Source organism: Ischnura elegans, chromosome 10 (assembly GCF_921293095.1).
Source record: "Ischnura elegans chromosome 10, ioIscEleg1.1, whole genome shotgun sequence".
NCBI classification, from domain to species: Eukaryota; Metazoa; Arthropoda; class Insecta; order Odonata; family Coenagrionidae; genus Ischnura; species Ischnura elegans.
Window position 1 is genome coordinate 67,448,737 of NC_060255.1, and position 19,158 is coordinate 67,467,894.

At 37.2% G+C, this 19,158-nt stretch overlaps 1 protein-coding gene across 3 annotated transcripts; it reads right to left on the bottom strand.

The window, feature by feature from the left end:
- Nucleotides 1-1,396: 1,396 nt before the first annotated feature.
- LOC124166866 lies at nt 1,397-18,167 on the bottom strand. 3 transcript variants are annotated; one of them, XM_046544578.1, is made up of 4 exons: nt 18,036-18,167; nt 9,112-9,260; nt 7,053-7,337; nt 1,397-5,426 (listed from the first exon to the last, which is right to left on the bottom strand). In XM_046544578.1, the coding sequence occupies exons 3-4, from the start codon at nt 7,307-7,309 to the stop codon at nt 1,466-1,468; spliced, it is 4,218 nt and encodes a 1,405-aa protein (XP_046400534.1). In that variant the 5' UTR covers nt 7,310-7,337; nt 9,112-9,260; nt 18,036-18,167; the 3' UTR covers nt 1,397-1,465. The 3 variants fall into 3 exon arrangements, with proteins under 3 accessions (XP_046400534.1, XP_046400533.1, XP_046400535.1); XM_046544577.1 differs by lacking the exon at nt 18,036-18,167 and adding an exon at nt 17,583-17,669; XM_046544579.1 differs by lacking the exons at nt 9,112-9,260; nt 18,036-18,167 and adding an exon at nt 17,583-17,650.
- Nucleotides 18,168-19,158: the final 991 nt, after the last annotated feature.

Here is a 19,158-nt window from a genome sequence, read left to right on the forward strand (position 1 = left end):
TAGTAGTATTTTTCTTTGTTCACAAAGTGCTGAAATTCGGAAGATATTTGTTTACATCAATTTTCATTCAATTACAAAAAAGGCAATTTTTAAAAGCACTGCACGTATTAAAATATTTACACTTCTGCTAGAAGAAATGTTTCCTTTTGGTCTTTTTCAAACTTTTACCACTCCACACTGGGAAGTGACACAGCTGCGGAAAATATTTTATTTTTTATCAAATGGAGTAAATATTTACCCGCAAATAACTGAGCCAATACGCAAGTGATCCATATCACTTAAAACTTTTCTAAATTGTGCATTCATTTGAGAATAGCGATTCATCAATAATTTTGGATTGTAAATAAAACTGAAAATTAATAATCATAATGTTACTTAGAGTTAAGAACAAATAACAGACAAATAGGCACATTTTCACATTTCTCTGAGGTCACAGTTCTTTATACATAAAGCCATAGTTTTTGTGTACTTTAAATCATTTGGACCTTTATTTATGCATATAAGTAGGCTAAAATTTACAAATTTCAATTACATCATTGATGTTTATCATGTGTTGTATGGTTCCAACCCCTTGAAGGGAGAGGGATATCTTTTTCTCATACATAACCTCACCTAACTTCTCTTGCACTTGAAGCAAGCCAGCTACATGTATACCTTTTCAAAACTTCTACAATTTGGAGATTTTCAATCTTATTTATATGCCATTTTTTTAATCAGACAATTCTCACCCTGGCCCATTTTGCCCCTGGAATCCTAGAAGACTTAGCCTGTAATTAGGTTTTCCAGGGACTGCACCACCAGAATTTTAGTCACATCCACGTCTTGTCTTCGAGTACTGATAACCCATTAAGTTGGAACTTGAACCCACGACTCCAGGATTAGTAGGTGAGGACTTAACCCAGCTGCTACCTGGGCCGATAGATTATAGATAATAACAGAGCAATAATTTATAATGCACTATCCAGGTTTCACCGCAGTATCACCACATCATCTAACTGCTGACAATTAATTAGTCTCTTTAGGATTATCTAATTTTTCAAGGTACTGATTCTAACCACATGGAAAAAATGCAATGGTGAAACATGGGTCATGCATTAAAAATTATAATTTAAATTGCAGAGTGATCAATTTTTAGTTTAAAGTATACCGGGACTAGCCGCGGTGATAACTTTTTACGGGAGTCACCCGCAATGCACAATCGTGCGAAAGATCCACAGAGAAAAAATTATTCGCCTTGACTGGGATTCGAACCCGGATCCTGGTCAAGGCGAATAATTTTTTCTCTGTGGATCTTTCGCATGATCAATTTTTATCCCCATGATGGGGAAATAAATGCTACTACACAAGAGACTGTTACATACTTTTTTAACCTCTCGCTGACTGAAAGTGGCACCACAAATTTTTTAGAGATATATTTTCCACCCTAAGTACACTTTAAATTTACATTGATGAGATGATGCCTAAATCATACATGTTTGATTAAGTGGTATAATGGACTGTCACGGCCATTGGCTTTCATTACAGCCCTTTTTGTCAAGGTCAACACATAGGAAAACACATCAGGCTCACAGTATGCTTTCAGTAATCCCAACACCACCTGCATTAAATCTAGTGCTTGAGAGGGGTCTTTGTCCAAAACTGCAGTGTGGACTTCAAGTAAGTACTTGACCCCCTTTTTCTTTGCAGACATGCTTCCGAAATCGCAATACTGATGGGCGAAGCATAGTTTGGCCCCCAGTGTCTTGACGTCATTTTCTCCGTGGACCAACTTCAGTGACTGGTAGGCATACTTCAGAACCTCAAGCGCCTCTTTCTTGTAGCCCGATCGCTTCATAAGCTCAGAAAACTTTGGCACAGTGGCAAATATGGTCTCCATGTATGGACCCAATCTAACATCCTCCTTCAAAGTTTCATACAGTTGTTGCAGCAGTGAGACCAGGTCTAGATATCTACCTCTTTCAGCCAATTCCTCCATTAACTGCATGCAAAACTGAATTATGTTAGTCATGTTTTGCTCATTTCTCCCCTCACGAAAACTCTGCACAAGGCTATTTATTGATTCCCCACTTTCACCCATGCCCCACAGAGCTCTGGCCATGAAGTACCAATGTTCCATGGAATATGACTCACCCCAGATATTACCTTTTGTTAGATCATCCTGCTTCAGGAGTTTCAAAGCCTCTCCGTAGCTACCATTTTTTATTAATGCAATCACCATTGTTCTATACATTAATTTTACCTTTGGGTGATCAGAGGCATAATCTCTTCCCAGGATATCCAGGCACGATTTATAGTGTTCACATGCCTCACTATACTTCCCTTCCCTTTCACACTCCTCAGCCAGTATCACATAAGCTTTAAGCAGATCATCTAAGTCAACTTTTCCTAAGAGTCCAGCCTTCTCTACTCTCATTCTCTGATATTCCTCAACTTTGCTGCCCTTTTTTGAGCTTCGTGATGAGTTCTCCACCCCTCCCTTTACCAGATGACCGACTTCTTTCTGCTTGATTATATCTTTGGCCCAGCCCACGAGTTCTCCCAAGTATTCTTGCCCATTCGCATCCTTTTTCCCCACTATATTTTGAAGTTTGGTCACCTGATTCTTAGCTTCCAGTACATTTGGGTGGTCAGCACCAATTGTGGTTGAACCACGGACCAAAAGTTCCTGAAATACCCGGAGAGATTCTTCGTATTTCCTGGCACTTTTTAAAGACATTCCGTAGTGGTGCATTGTCACAAATGTGTCTGGATCGTCTTTTCCCAGCACCCTCCTCATATCCTCCAAGATTTGTCTCTGTACATTGGCCGCTTCCTCAAACTTTCCATCATAGTAAAGAATCCGACCAATATCTCTCCTTGCACACAGCGTCTCATAGTCCTCAGGACCAAGGTGTTTTGACAGCTCTTTAATCGCTCCTTGCATGAAATCCAGAGCCGGACTGGACATGAGTTTCTTCGAAAGCTGCTCAGATATCTTGCCTGGGATTCGACAGAAGGCTCTAACTAAGCGCTTGTGCTCGCAAACAGAGTTCCATACTGACATTTGGTGTTCCACATCCATTACCTCCGCCAACCTCATTGCTTCATATATTATCTCCTCCTTCTGTCCAGTTTTCCTCAAACTTATCTTGTTCACAGACTGAACCATGCGATGTATTATGGCCTGCGACTCATTCAGCTTCACAATTGCCAGCTTTTGCAGCAAGTCCAGGGAGGCATCGATTTCTTTAGTGGTGAATCTAGGGTAGGCATTTCTCAGCGTGTCAATTGGTATGCTATCAGGGGAAAGAAATGTTATGACGTTAAGGATGTGAAGAGCAGGTTTTCCAATCTTTGAAAGCCGCACATGATCCATGGCTACCTTCATTGTGGTATAGGTCGTCTCAGAATAACTGTTCAGTAGCTCCTTCCTGAAGGGAGACTTGAGCAACTCCTCAGAACTCCTATCAAATAGGCTTAGGTATTTAGTCATTGGAGAATTCTGTGAATCAGGAATGTGAACCATCTCCTCAATGTATGAACAAGCCTGCTTAAGGGCCAGGGGAAAATAGTCCAATTTTTTTGTTAGCTTATGAGCCATATGAGAATCCCAGTCAGAGCATTGGCCCATAGATAGCTGAACAAATTCAAAAGCTTCTTCAGGAGAGAAATTGTCCAGGTCTACAATGGGAAATCCTTTCCAATCCCTTGTGCGGGCCGTCATCAACACGAACACCTGCTCATCCCCATGGGAAAACTTTGGGAAGAACTTGGCAAGATGCTCACTGTACACTACATTGTCAAAAACAAACAGGGTGTTCTTGCCACAGAAAAAGTCATAAGTCTCCTGAACAATGATCTCAATGTCTTTCACTCCCCCGTTCTTGTCTTCCTTTAGAATTCCCAGGCGGCCAAATGCTAGTGTTTTGAACGACCACTCCAGTCGTTCCCTATTCTCTGAATCAATCCATATAACATTACCATATTGCGATGGGTGGTGTCGCTTTGCATACTCCCGTGCCAGTTCACTTTTTCCCATTCCACCAAGGCCAGAGACAACCACGGCACGAGGAACCATGGAACAGCTGGCCTCTGAACCTCCTTGGAGTAACTCATGTACTAGCTTCAGCGGTTGTTCCCTTCCAATAAAGTCGAATACAGGGTGCCTGAGGTTGAATCTGATTCCCCCCGACATTTCCCTCTTCCTTTCATAAAAAAACCTTTTCACATCTTTCTCTGTCATGTATCTAGCATCCTTACTCTCTGCCCAAGAGTACATCATGGTGAAGAACTTACTGTATGGATTGCTGGCATCAGATACGTTCAGGAACTTAGCTACCTCAGCTTTCACCTGTGACTCCATCTCGAGGATGCCTGGTTGGTTAATGGAAAAAGAAAGTTTCTCGAGAAACTCTATCATATCCTGCTCCAATCTATCACCACAATATCGACTAGAAACATCACAGATATCATCCATCTCAAAAGCATAATCACCTAGAGCACTGAGTTCAATGTTTGCATTTTTCAAGCGAGCTGTCAGACTTTCCTTAAACCTGTTTAGCCTCTCAGGGAGCCACTGCCCACTTAAAAATCCTGAGTCAAAAACCAACCATTTCCCTCGTTGTACAAGCACAAGGTCAAGAAGTTCTTCAATATTCTTCCACAAGGCTGGATTGGCTGAACTGACCTTGATGTCCTTAGAACTTCTGTCAGCCATTAGCATGTCTATGATGCATTTGGCCAATGCTTTTGGAGACACTGCTTCCTCTTCCACAACCTCCTCACTGTTAACTGATATTTCGACCTCTTTGCTTGACAGAAAAACAATGAATGCAGTCTCATCTGCACCCTCCCTTTTTTTATCAAGATACTGGAACCACAGTTCATCTCTGAAGTGGCTAGCAGCTGGTGACAAGCCCTTACCTTGAATAAATACCTCACTGAAAGACCTAGAGTTGGTATGCAATACTTCTCTAGTCAAAGTCCTCAGGTATGATTTGTAAAGGTGAGAGTTTCGTTCCTTCTCCGATATGGCCTTCAAGGTGAACCTCTGACTTTTGTTGATTGCACTGGCAAATGCCCGAGGGAGGCTCACCAGATCATTCTTCAAGAAGAGGACTAGCTCCCTCCTTCCCTCAAAATCACTCTTAAATTTCAGCAATTTGTTGCCCAGGATTTCATCTTCCCCACAGCTCTTCAATATATCTTCCTGAAAATTAAAATGGCCAACAGATTCCCCAAATCTGAAACTCATGTTGCTGCATATCACAAGGGATTTCACCTCATCGTGGCACATCAACAGCTCTGAGTTCTGCTTAATGCTGCGGTACGATTCAAAATACTTAACCAGGCTAAATGGTCCTCCAGATCTGTCGAGGAGCTGAGATGGTCTTATCTCCTTTGAACTGCGATTGAGTGAGTGCTTTGCCTGGACAAACTGGAAACACCTGTGAGGTAGAGCAGAAAATGATTTCCAATCATTGTTGTGCTATTACTTTGCATTGTAGTAAGTTTAGGAGTTGAAATGGGGAGTTTCAAGGACTCATTTATGTGGCAGAGGTCTGATCAAGGTCATCGGATAAGGTTTAAAGGGTTGACTCTCTCAGCAAGAATAGGTGAGTTCATCATCATCATTGGCACCACCTCATTAACCAGATTTTCTCCAAACAAATTAGTATACATTCCCATTTCAAAATTTTTCATAAAATCCAGTTTGTTACCTTTGTCAAATATATGTAAAATTTCAAAGATGAATCTGATGAATGGTGACAGGAATATACATTTTTTGATAGCATGGATTTGACGTCACAGTTTAAAAATGATTTCGTTTGTTCATCATTTATTTTTTTTAATGCCTCCCAATCTTGCCAACATAACAAAATTTACATCCCCTAGTGTAACATCTTAACAAATAAACACCACTTTTTCCTTATCAATAATGGGATCTCTAGAATTAAAAAAAATTTACTAGAGGTGAATGGATTATAAAAACTTAAGTTCAAATTTAGGGAACAATTTTCCAATTTTATAGGATCACTGAACTAAAAATGGTAATAGTGTGCACTTCTAGAAATTTAACGTGACGGTGTCAGAAGAATACACCAGGGATTCAGGGATGGATTAACCCTTCACTCGCGGAAAACAATGTGCATGAGGATACTGGTGGCAGCAGGAAATAAGTAACATTCAACCATTTCTTCTTCCCTGCTCTCCCAGGCCTGTCTTATCTCTATGGCCCAAACTGTTTCTTTCACAAATGGGACAATTGGCAACCCTCCCTTCTTACCCAAACTTGTCCCTCTCTTGCTTGTTATTAGTCACATTCTATTCCCTTGAGGTTCTAGCTGACAACACCACAAAGTCAAGCTAAGTCTGTCAACACTTCTCAACCATTGTGGCCTTATGCATAGGACTTGGGAGTTAGCTATTGTTTATACTCTACTGAGTGACCCATTCACTCAATGACAAGTTCACACTGAAGGAGTAAATGAACCATAACTGTAATTACATCATCAGCTTTCAAGATTTCTTATCTTTACTAGCTAGTTATTGTTTAACTTTTCTGAAAGATCCCTTCCCTGAATGAAATATTCACCCTGAACAAATACATGAACCTGAACTCTAATGATGTCCATGATAAAAACACAAACGGTAATTTCCGCACTATTTAACTTAACACTAAACGACCGACCGTGGTTTCAACACTTTGTGTCATTTTCAAGGTGTTAGTGTAAACAGAAAGTGTTGAAACCATGGTCGGTCGATGAGTATTAAATTAAATAGTGTGGAAATTACCATTTGTGTTTTTATCATGGATAGAGCAAACTTCCACAAAATCAAGCCTGAAATGATTTTATACGTTCTAATGATGTCATTAGCACATGAAAAGTGGGCAGGAACTTCCATGTTTTTTATTTTAGACTTAAGAGAGAATGGATGAACAGGGAAATTTTTTTAAGTGACTTATCTCACCCTTTAATTTCCCATATTCCACAAAATACATTGCAAATTCAGGTCTGAGTGAACGACCTTATTGCATATTAAGGCAGTACATTATGTACTCTCTTTCTCACCGTCCTCTCTTGCCATTCTCCTTTGGAAAGCAGACGACCACGTCGTCAAACTTCCCAGCATGCGCCATCTCTGTGGCCATCATGAAATCCTTCATCCCAAGGTTGAGCGCCCTCATGGCGTAAAGCATCAACAGGTGGAACTGGAATGTGTAGCCATGGTGGCTGTCCTTGGCACCTGCGCCAACATAAGACTCCCCAGAGCATGTCAATTCCTCATCACGCTTTCCAGACAAGAAGTCCGCAGTCTCTGTTGCCATCTTGAAATGACGAGTCTACCCTGTTGGTCTTTGAATCAACAAGATAAGAGAATCATCATTATTAATCATCATTATTAATCATCATTATTAACACAAGACCAGTTGACATTACGAGTCTTAACCACTCAACAGGAGTTGATGACATCATCAACTTTTCTGCAAAAGTGTTTTGGCCATTGACTTTTTTTCTGTGAACAGCTTGCATAGTAGAAGGAATCTAAGTGGGTATTCTAGAACTACCCTAAGTAAAATTGTTGTATGGGCATGCTGATTTGAAGGTCATTAAAGGGCTAATTAGAATTAAATAAAGCTGCTAAAGGCTAAGGTAAATGCTACCATGCCTGCAGTGAAATGAGTTGCCAAAAACCCACCATGATATCATATTCATACCGACCACTGTGGTCTCCACCTTCACTCATGTGAAGACGAGCTGCTGCCCTCCCCTCTGAGTGATAAGAAGCAGTAATGAGTGCTTTCCAATCATGTATCTGCGCTGATCAGTTTTAAACTGTTTCGCTCAGAGCGTGTTCCAATGGCAGCTGTGATGTGATCTGCACTAAACAGATGGAAACACATCCTGCACCTCCTTGTGATGGCGGGAAAATATATTGCTGACGGAAAATGAATTCCACCACGTCAAAGATAAATATGAAGATCATTTGAGAATAATAAACAATAATTTGGTCTGTATGTCTTAGATAAGTTTAATTAACCTCGAAATTTGGGAAATATATTATTTTCTTTGTCAAACATAATGACCGATATAACATGAACAAAGCACGATAGCAAGAGGAGGCTACTAGATTTTCTCGAGTAATTGTCCTCATCAAAAAAATTAGAAATGGAAAATGTAAGCTAAAGGAAATATTATATTGCTTAGATTCCAAGCAGATTTATTTCATCAGCTTACATGGATAGCTGGGCGTATTGTATTAAAATTTCCTTTAACATTGATGTGGTGTTAACTGCATTCCATTAATTGTAATTCAGTACCGCAAAATAACTATAGAATCGGCAGATTTCCTACACGGTGTTAACATTTTTTACGGCTTTACCTGCGTGATATGAATGTAAGTTGTATATTTATCTCAATCTAGAAATGCGGAACAAGGTATAACCATAGCATATCTTCTTCCATGGTATAACTGCGAGCACTGTAGCGGTACGGGAGAGGTAATTATTAAGTGGTGATAATTCCATCATTTTCTTTCAATTAATACTCACTAGTGCTTTTACTAAATACAAAATGAAACAGATGAACATTATCATCCTTCTACAATATTCATGTGGCGCAGGTCATTTCATAAGCGACAGTGATTTGAACATTCAACTTTTGCCGTGGAATGGTCCACCAATTGTAAACACACCAGCACAGATGCATTCCAATCGTCTGTTTCAGTGTGCGCTAGTGTGTTTCAATCTGTTGCCAATCGAGCTAATCTGCACAACGTGATGGGAAAGCACCAATTGTTGGGAGCCTCCCATTCCCTAGTCATGGCATATGTCCTTGAAAGGAAGATCTTACCCAGGGATAGACCTCCGAATGTCATGCTTTATGCCCACAATAGCTTATTCAATGATTTAACTCACTTATTTTGCAGCTAACCTCTATACATATAATGATTGTCCTACATGACTAGTCATTAATAGAAGCTTTGAGCTGTGATTATTATGCACACACATGTATATTTCAAATGTATTTGAATGAAATCATTATAAGTGCATTCTCTTAGCCTCCTAGATTACCATCAAGCTTCATTACTGATGGTTATACAGTGATACTTCCATGTAATGTTACTCACTAAAATCCTCAAAGCATTGTGCAGCTGTTCAAGATATGGATATGAGAATTGAGCGATGGAACTTAGGTTCTATCTTCTGAATAGTGGTGAAAAGATTGAATCCTCATCTCCAATGCAACCATCATGCCAGGGTAATTCATCAATCCTGCCTGGAATAAAAATGAAATTATAACTTACTAGCTTATTTTTTAATTAACACTCGATATTTTCAATGCATGAAATAGTTGAAGATAGATGAATAATGATCAACAGAATAACACTTATGAAGAAAAAAATGAGGACTAAAGAAAGTTATTTTGCTCTAACAGCTATAAAGCCTTAACAAGCAGAAAGTTTTCCATTTTATAGCATCAACTGAGGCAGAAGATAAAACATATATGTATATTATATTTTGGAGAAGGCAGTAATCAAGAGGACAATATCTATACACCATATAATTATTTTGAATAAAAAAAGTATAATTATTTACTGAAGAAAATTACAGAATCAACACCAAAATATAACATAAAATGAAGGCAAGTGTCTAGGAAATTAAAATAAGGCAAAGGCTATGGTGGGATAAGATGGTAAAATCTGCACTAGGCTAGATTCTTATTTGGGATTATGCACTCGAAAGTAAATATTTAGAAACCCCTTTAGCAAAATTTTTAGATGCCTAGGTGATCCCACGGTCCTCTTATTGTAAAAAATGTGTTTTTTCGAAAAAAAAAAAAAAATTCATGAGTGATCCTTCGCTCAAAAAAATCTGAAAAAATTTGGAAAAATATTTGAATTTATAATGAATATTTAGGTTATGTAAGTAACCTTTGGCAAACTTCTACACAGTTAATTTTTGTGTATTCTTTATTGTTCTTTTAATTAGTTGTGTTAAATTTTCCATTTTCACTCCAGAAAATCTTCAACATTCGAAAAAAAACAATTTTTGGTGTTTTTCCCCATTGTTTTTAGCAGATAAACTCTACTGCATGTCCATTTATAACAATTTTTTATACATATTTTTTTTTTTTAAAGACTGGGATCAGGTTTGTCGTTTTCAGACCAGAACAGGATCAAAATGGGAAAAACCTTTTTTTATATTTTACCCTATTTTTAGCACATTACCTCAAGTGGTTGTGAATGAAGAACGATTTTCATATTTTTATGTCCAAAAACAATGATTTTTGCAGACTTTTTGGGTCAAAATGGAGTTCAGGTAAAATATACGAATTTTTAAAAGAATTTTTAGGTTATTTAGATAATCTTTGGCAAACTTCTACTCAATAATTTTTTGTGTATTTTTTATCGTTATTTTGAATGGCCGTGCTAGATTTGCCATTTTAATTCCAGAAAATCCTCAAAATTCGAAAAGAAAACAGTTTTTGGTGTTATCCCCATTATTTTAGCAGATAAACTCAACTGCATGTCAATTAATAACGATTTATTAATTATATTTTCATTTTTTTAAATAGTGAGATCAGGTATTCCGTTTGAGCTTGAAAAAAATATAGCCCTACGTCTTATTGTTAGTGAGTACTCTGAATACATGCTGCACGGTATACAACTGCTATGTAAAATCACTGAAATTGAGCTGGTGTAATGATTTCTCAATATATTAATTTTCCGCATGAAGTATTCATATTTTAAAAGTCTTTTCACTCTAATTGGATCGGTTAATTATTTAATTTTTTCATTTTCAGTGAGTTTCATTTTATGGTAATTTTTTCCTCCAATATGTGTGAGACGACAGTTACAGTAGACATTAGAAATTCAACAACGCACGTGTAAGAACGAGCGAGAAAAACGAATTAATTTCGTAAATCACCCACATTATTATGAAATATTAACTTTTAAAAGGTAGTCCGATTTTATGAGACACGAATAGTGATTTTATTTTTTTATCCTGAATAATTTTGAGGAAAATACGAAAGACTATGATACATTCATTTGTTAAATCTTTTATTTATAGGTCTAGAACGAACTAGAACAAGGACAAGTTAAGTGCGAAAGGGAAATAAAACCACATGCATCTATAGAAATACAATATAAAGGACTACCATAAAAATACGTGCTATCATGAATCTATCACTCAATGAGGGTTTTTGTTACGATTGTGTTAACGGATTGTTTCTGGAAAAAGGGATTACTGCTCGATTTCATGTTTCCAGATGCCCTGCACTGAAGTTCACATTCCGTTTACTTTGCATATTAAAATGATAAAAGGGAAAAATATTAAAAATCTGATATTAACTATGCTTAATCAGCATGATTTTATTGAATTTGAACTGAATTGTGTGTGAACTGAACTGTGAATGGTGAAACTGTCTGGGTGCAAGAGGTAAGACTTTAGTACTTAGGGAGTTGAGCATGAACTGAGCTGTCTGTCTGTATATCTGCTATGCCACGGGGGTTTCGGAATAAAACTGTTTGTTTTAACTGTGCAGAATGAAATCAGATTTAATTATTTTGCTATTAATATGTACTGAATCAAGGATTTACATATTTATTTATCTATATTTATTCATTACTCATGTATAATTTTTAGATATTATTTGTAATTATATTCATGATTGTTGGTATATCTTAAATATTTACTTTTCCAGAGTATTTAAAGAAGATGGATGATTTTGATGCAACTGACCAATGTCGCAAATGCCTCCAATGGAATCTAAGTAACATAGCAGCTCCGATCAAGGTAATTAATTCGCCAGTTGATGTTGAAGGCGTTCGTGAACAGTTGAATCTAGACAATGTTAACATCGGATTTAAGCTTTGTGATAAATGCAGACGACTTCTATTTTTTGGTATGCAGAAAACTGTACTGGAACCAGAACATTCATGCAGTGAACAAAGTCAGCCAATGGATTCTCAGTCAAGTTCAGAGATACCTAGCTCTCAGAGTTCTGAGAGCGTTTTTAAAGTAGAATTAAAGCAACCAGAAGAAATACAACCTACCACCGAATTGCTGCTCCAAAGAACTTTTATTTCTCATGCAGTGGGTTGCGTGTGCAGAAATAAAATTAACTTGACTGTTGTCCCATTGAATGCAAGGCTGCAATGTTTTAAAGACATGAAAATATTTATTCCAAGTGGAAATTGAGTATATTCTGAGCATTTAATAAAAAACCGGGTTTTAGATGAAGATCTGAAATTAGTTCAGGTATACGGTAATACAAGCCTTTTAACTGCAGATGAGATATGTTTATTTTTAAACAAAATGTCAGATTCAGCCTCACAGACATTTTTAGACAAAATAAAAACATCAGAGCTTCGTGAAAAAGAATTACAAATTTTCTTTTACTGGTTTCTCGATACATCAATTGGAAGAGCTGAAATCATTATTAGTTTCCATGAGATCATCGAATTCTAGAGATATTACACAAGCGTTGGTTATATACTTATTTAAATTATGAACTGCATCATCAAATAATCTTATTTCATCTGTTTTCGGATTAGAAAATGAAACAAAAGTTTCGGATTTTTGTGAATCAGTGATCAACTCATTTGAAAAAGACATCCTGCCAAAATATTTTGGAGTAAAACAGTATTAAAAGGGAGGATTTAATAAGCTATCACACTTCAGTTTATGCAAAAAAACTTTAAAATATAATAGATGAACTTGCTTTGATTTTTGATGGGACGTATTTATGTCATAAAAAGAGTAAAAATAATGATTATCAACGCAAGTCATATTCTGGTCAGAAGAGATATACACTGTTAAAACCGTTCACTATTTGTACCACTGACGGATTCGTGGTAGATCTCCCTGATCCTTTTTCAGCCACCGAAAATGATGCAATATTAGTATTACTTTTCTAATTATATTAATCTATAGTTAGAAAAGTAATGAATGATCCAGGTGGTATAAGACCTATCATGAAGGAAAGTGATATTTGCATTGTGAACAGAGGTTTTAGGGATGTGAAACCCTTCCTAGAAATTCTTGGATTCAAGGTTCTTATGCCTGCCTTGTATAATGATCTAATTTAAGTGCGTTTGAATCCAATGAATGGGTTGCAGAGGCAATTCACGGCATTCTTAGCAAAAAATACAAGCTTCTTCACCAGCAATTGGGCAATAAACTCTTACCAAAAGTTGATTCTTACACTAAAATTGCGTGTTTTCTTAATAATTCTTTTGGAAAACGCTTAAATAGTGATAAAGATGAGGATGGATTGCAGGATATAATAATTTGAGGAATGCAGGATTGGAAATCGAACGAAAATACATTAGTAGTAAAAGCTGAGTCAGCTAGATGGTCCAGGCGGCCTACTCCTGCGGTAAAACTAACTGCTGAAGAAGTGGAAGATTTTCCAGAGATGACTGAAAGGGACCTCAAAGTATTTTTTTTCAGGGACCTATCAATTAGGTCAAGCCATTTGCTACTTACAATTAGCCGAGTTCATGGATGAAAATGATAACATTAATTTGGAGTATATTATATGATGAAACCCAGTATCATTAAAGTTTTAATTAGGTCAAGACACAAATAGTAAGACCTACAAATGTTATGTCGCATATATTAATATTTTTTAATTTTATACAATGTCATTATTTATTAATAAAAATTGAAAAGAGGTATAATATAAAAATAAATATAATTATTTTATTGATTACACCCATAAATGGTAATATTTAAATGATAATCAGCACTTAGATAAAATGGAGGGGGAAACAAAAATCGTCATTTAATTGTAACATTAAAATGAGGTTATGTGCTTGAAATATGAAAAAATTACCAAAAAATAGTTTTTTTTCAAATTTATAAATCTACTCTACTTTACTCTATAGAGTATTTTGTCTATCGGAAAATTGCCAACCTGACCCTGCTATTAAAAAAAACGAAAAAAAAAAAATGAAAATTCGTTCTTCATTCACAAGCACTTGAGGTAATGTGTTAAAACAGGAAAAATATAAAATAAGAAAGTTTTTCCCATTTTGATCTCGTTCTGGTCTGAAAACGGCAAACCTGATCCCACTATTAAAAAAACGAAAATATATACCAAAAATCGTTATAAATGGATATGCAGTAGAGTTTATCTGCTAAAAACAATGGGGAAAAACACCAAAAATTGGGTTTTTCGAATTTTGAGGATTTTCTGAAGTGATAATGGCAAATTTAACATGACCATTCAAAAGAACAATAAAAAGTACACAAAGAAGTTTGCCTAAGGTTACTTACACAACCTAAAAATTCATTACAAATTTATTTCCTAAACTCAATTTTGACCCGAAAAGTCTGAAAAAAATCAGATTGTTTTTGGACATAAAACTATATTTTTATGAATTTTTTTCAGATTTTTGTAAGCGAGGGATCACTCAGGAAATTTTTTTTTCAAAAAAAACACGTTTTTTACGATAATAGGACCGTGGGATCATCTAGGCAACTAAAAATTTTGCTAAAGGGACTTCTAAATATTTAATTTAGAGTGAATAATCCCAAATAAGAATCCAGCCTAGTGCAGATTTTACCATCTTATCCCGCTATAGCCTTACAGTTGTAGAATGTCAGCTTAGACTTGAGGTGTCAAGGAAGGATTAAAATCGTTGCTTATACAGCTTTTCAAACCATTTTTGCCTCAAATCAATAGCTTTGGTGTTCTCTGCCTTTTTTATGATCATTGATGTCTCAATATCAAAATTTGTACAAACATGTGAGAAGATAACTTGGTTGCCCCTGAACTTCGGCAATAGTTGATAATAAATATATAAATGCATTCAAGTTTTGAAAGAATACAGCTCCGATTAAAAAGGAGAGACATATGGGTGTATGCCGCGTGTCGTAATGGAGATTGCCCCAACGTTTCACGACCGACTGCTGGTCAATTCTTCAAGGGAATGATGCTGGGATTTGTTTTTGCTGCCTATTTTTTATTTCAGGTGGGAGGGATGGGCGGAGGGTGTGAGGAGTGGGGACTGGAGGGGGAAGATAACGAAATTTTGCGGATGACAGGATTCCAAGTACTGCTGATTCTCAATCCGGTATTTTTGTTATAGTTGTTCTTGTTCTTCTTTATTTCTATGGCTTCGCGGATGAGTCAGGCTTTAAAATGTTTTACCCTTGGGATGACTCTTGATTTTTCGAAGTTGATCGCATGTCTGGTGGCTTCGTGCCCCACTACAGCTGACTTTGAAGAGTAACCCAGTCGAGTGGCCCGCTTGTGCTCTTCTGTTTGAGTTTTGACTGTTCGTCCCGTTTCCCCGATGTATTTATTCTTGCACGTTCCGCAGGGGATTTCGTATACTCCTTCAATTTGAAGTGGCATCCTATCCTTGGCATTTCCCAGGAGGTGTCGTACTTGGGCGTGTGGTTTAAAAATGGCTTTAATGTCAAATTTCCGGAGGATGTTGCCAATCTTATCTGTCGTTCCTTTCACGTAGGGGAGGAAGGCTTTCCTTTTGCTAATGATGTCTCCTGTGTCTTGGGAATTGTTCCTGTTGTCCTTGTTGATAATCTTTTTAAAATTGTGGGATATAGCTCCGTTGTCGTAACCATTAAGACGTAGGATGGATTTCAGCTTAATATTTTCTGAACACAGATTCTTCGGGTCACTCAGCCGGATCGAACGTTCAATTAGAGAGGTCATCACAGCATTCAATTGAGCAGGGTGGTGATGAGAACTGGCATGGAGATACCGATTTGTTGATATCAGTTTTCCAAACACGGCATGGCCTACGCTTCCATTGTCATTCTTCTTCACCAAGACGTCAAGAAATGGCAGTTTTCCTGATTCTTCTATCTCCATGGTGAATTTAATATTGCTATTAAGGGTATTTAAATATTAAAAAAATACCTCTAGGTTTTGTCGACCATGCATCCAAATGATGAAAGTGTCGTCTATGTACCATAGCCAAATTTTGGGTTTATGCACTGCATTTTTGATTGCCACTGTTTCCAAGTGTTCCATATAAATATTCGCCACCGCTGGAGAGATTGGAAATCCCATCGCCGCCCCTGAAATTTGTTGGTAAAAATTGTTTCACCATTGGAAGAATGTGCTGTGCAGGCAAATTGATGTCAGAGAAGCGACGCTCTTGCTGAAATTTTCTTCTATTAGTTTGACCGCCTCTTCTCCAGGTATATTTGTGAAGAGTGACGTGACGTCAAAGCTGATGAGAATGTCCTCCGCGTTCACTCGTATGTCTGTTATGATTTGTAGGAAATGCTGTGAGATCTTTAAGTACGATTGGGCTTCCTCCACTTTAGGTTGTAGAATTTTTGCTAAATATTTGGTCAGCTTGTACGGTGGAGCGTCTATAGCGCTAACGATAGGTCTTAGCGGTATATCTTCCTTATGTATTTTGGGTAACCCATAAATACAAGGAGTTTTTGGGTCTTGTGGTATTAGCTTCTTTCTGACTTCTGGATCCCCTATGTGCTTCTTGATGACTTCTGTGGTTATCCTCTTGAAGCGAGACGTTGGGTTGCATTCTAATTTTCGGTATGGGCCATCCCTTATGACCTCTTCCAACTCGTATGTCACTCTTTTTTAATCACCATGAGCCGCGAAAGCTTCAATCAAGAAATACAGCTCCGATTATAAAAAATATCCCGCACCAATTATAGAAAAAATGTAAGCCTTTCTCTTATCACCCGTAGGGTAGTTTTCTGAGACTGCTTTCTGATCACTTTACCATTTTCCCTAAGGGGAATGTTCGGTCTACATTGCAACTACAGTAAAGAACGTAGTTGATATGTTACACATACTCCATTGAATCTACACAACTAAATACGAATCCTCGATAAAAAAGAACTTAATAAGATATTCCTAACCACTTCTGTATCGGTTTCGCGTGCATGTCCCTGTAAAACATCTATTTGAATTGCGCTCCTGTTGTTTCAAACATTTTATCGAAGTTCATTTGTTAGCAATAAGCGCCAAGAGTTCACACAATAACCGTCCAATTTGAAACATTAAACTTCAAAATTATAGTGTTTTTCATAAAAAAATACGCCAGTAATATTATTATCGTTCAATCAAGATTTTTATTTGAAATGAATAAATGATAACACTGAATTTTACAACCAGTTCATTGGCAAAAATAAAATGGCGTTTTAGGCCCATGTCGCGCTTTGATAAATTTTTAAAGTTATCTCATAATGTTAATACGGCGTTTGCATATTAGAAAGGATGAATGGATTGAAGCTGTATTAAAGAAAACCTTCCCTATTAATGGTAAGTGAGAGCTCATCTTTCGTAGGGTCACCGGCGTAACAGCACCATAGTGTTTAGTAGGTATCAATAGTAGTTGAGAAAGGTGCAGTAGGGAATAGCCCAATAATTCATTGCCACTGAGAGGAGAGATGTCAAAAAATTGAGGTATTTGGTTTAGGATACGCGTATTGAGAAATAAAAATGCGTTTGTAGTGTACCACTACCAATTGAACGACTCATAATAGGAGGAAGTATTAGTATGACCCTTCAGTGAATAAAGTGAGATGGAACAAGAGCAAATAGTGCATGAAGACTGAAAGCAGCATCGTGATTACTCACTGTTTTGATTAGAAGCTGAGAACCCGCCATGCTATCATATTCATACGCGGTAACCGCGGGCACTGCCCGTAATGTCAAGGTCTCATGGTGATTCACTTCCTCTTAGAACCCGTCGAGGTAGTGGATTTGAATTTTGACTCGTGTTTACGTTTAAACAATTAGGTAAACGCATTTGCCTTTAAAAGACATATCTTAAATGCAAGAAGTTCTTGTGTTGTTTCAGGGCTAGCAGAGAATGTGAATTACTAGTTTGAAATTTCCAGTCGCGTTCATTTGCGCGAATAGATCATGTTTATCCCCGTGAGAACAGTATGATCGAGGCTCATAGTTATTATGAAAATTTTCATGTGACTCGTCTTCCACTTCAATTTGTCGGATATCATATTTGGCTAGAAACCTAGCGTAATAGATATCCTCGAGTAATTCGGTGGATGCTAAGTTATTTGTACCTACCGTTAAACGCCGGATTTCATTTTGGTGGAATGCTATGTTGGAACCTATAGTCAAGTTTAAGGTAGTAATGGCTGTCTGCCCAAAAAATCCAATTAACGGGAAGGATATTCCAAAATGTAATGGGCCCGTGCGACTCCCAACTATCCCATGTTATTCAGAATGAGGACCGGACTCCCCCCCTCCCCGGAAAATAAAAACAAAATTACTTTGCTTCAGAAAATATTGAGAAATCATAAATTTACTAAATATTTTGAAAAATTAAGTTTTTTCGATTATGAAAAGTGTTAAAATTAGTTTTAAATCCTATACATATACCCTGTTTTTCAAATATCTTCCCCCCCCCCGGTTTTGGACCCCCCAAACGAAATTCCAGGCTATTCCACTGGGTGTGATCTCTTACATGCAGGGTTGACCCAGCTCAAACTTTCAACCAAGTTCGGTAAATTGTTTCAAGCAAAACCATCTGTGTTCATCTGTTTACATATCAAACCAGAATGAAAGGTATCTTAATGTAGACATATCATTCCCACCAAACTCGTCTGTATGGAGTTTGTGGTTAACCAAATACACCCTCCATATCTGATAAGACTATATAGGCTGCAGCACATCATCAGTATGAACTCGTTCTGTAGCATGCTAGTTTTTAAAATAAAGAGTCACCATTAAGGGGTGTAGGGAGGGTTTTACAGTCTATGAATTGAAAATTCAATCCTCGACATTGCAGAAACCTACGTAGTCACAATTCAACCATTGGACCAATACAAGGGCGTTCCCAGGATCAAAACTAGGGGGAGGGGGGGCAAGCCATGGTTGTTCAAGTTGCAAGTAAGATTAAAGCATGGAAAAGGTGGATGAAATCAACATTTTTAGGAAACTGTAACAGATATTAGTTTTTAAAATTATTTGCTCAAAAAATATTATTTTCCTTCAAGACATTGGCAATTTTTGCTTCTGGTGGGGGGGAAGGGCAGCTGCCCCCTCCTTCCCCTCGCTGGGTACGCCCATGGACCAATAAATCGTTATTATTTATTAATTAGAAGTATCTGCTGATAATTATTTTGGGGACACAAATGCATGTTAAGTCTCTTAAGTGTTCTAAACACGGATTTTTTAATTATTAATA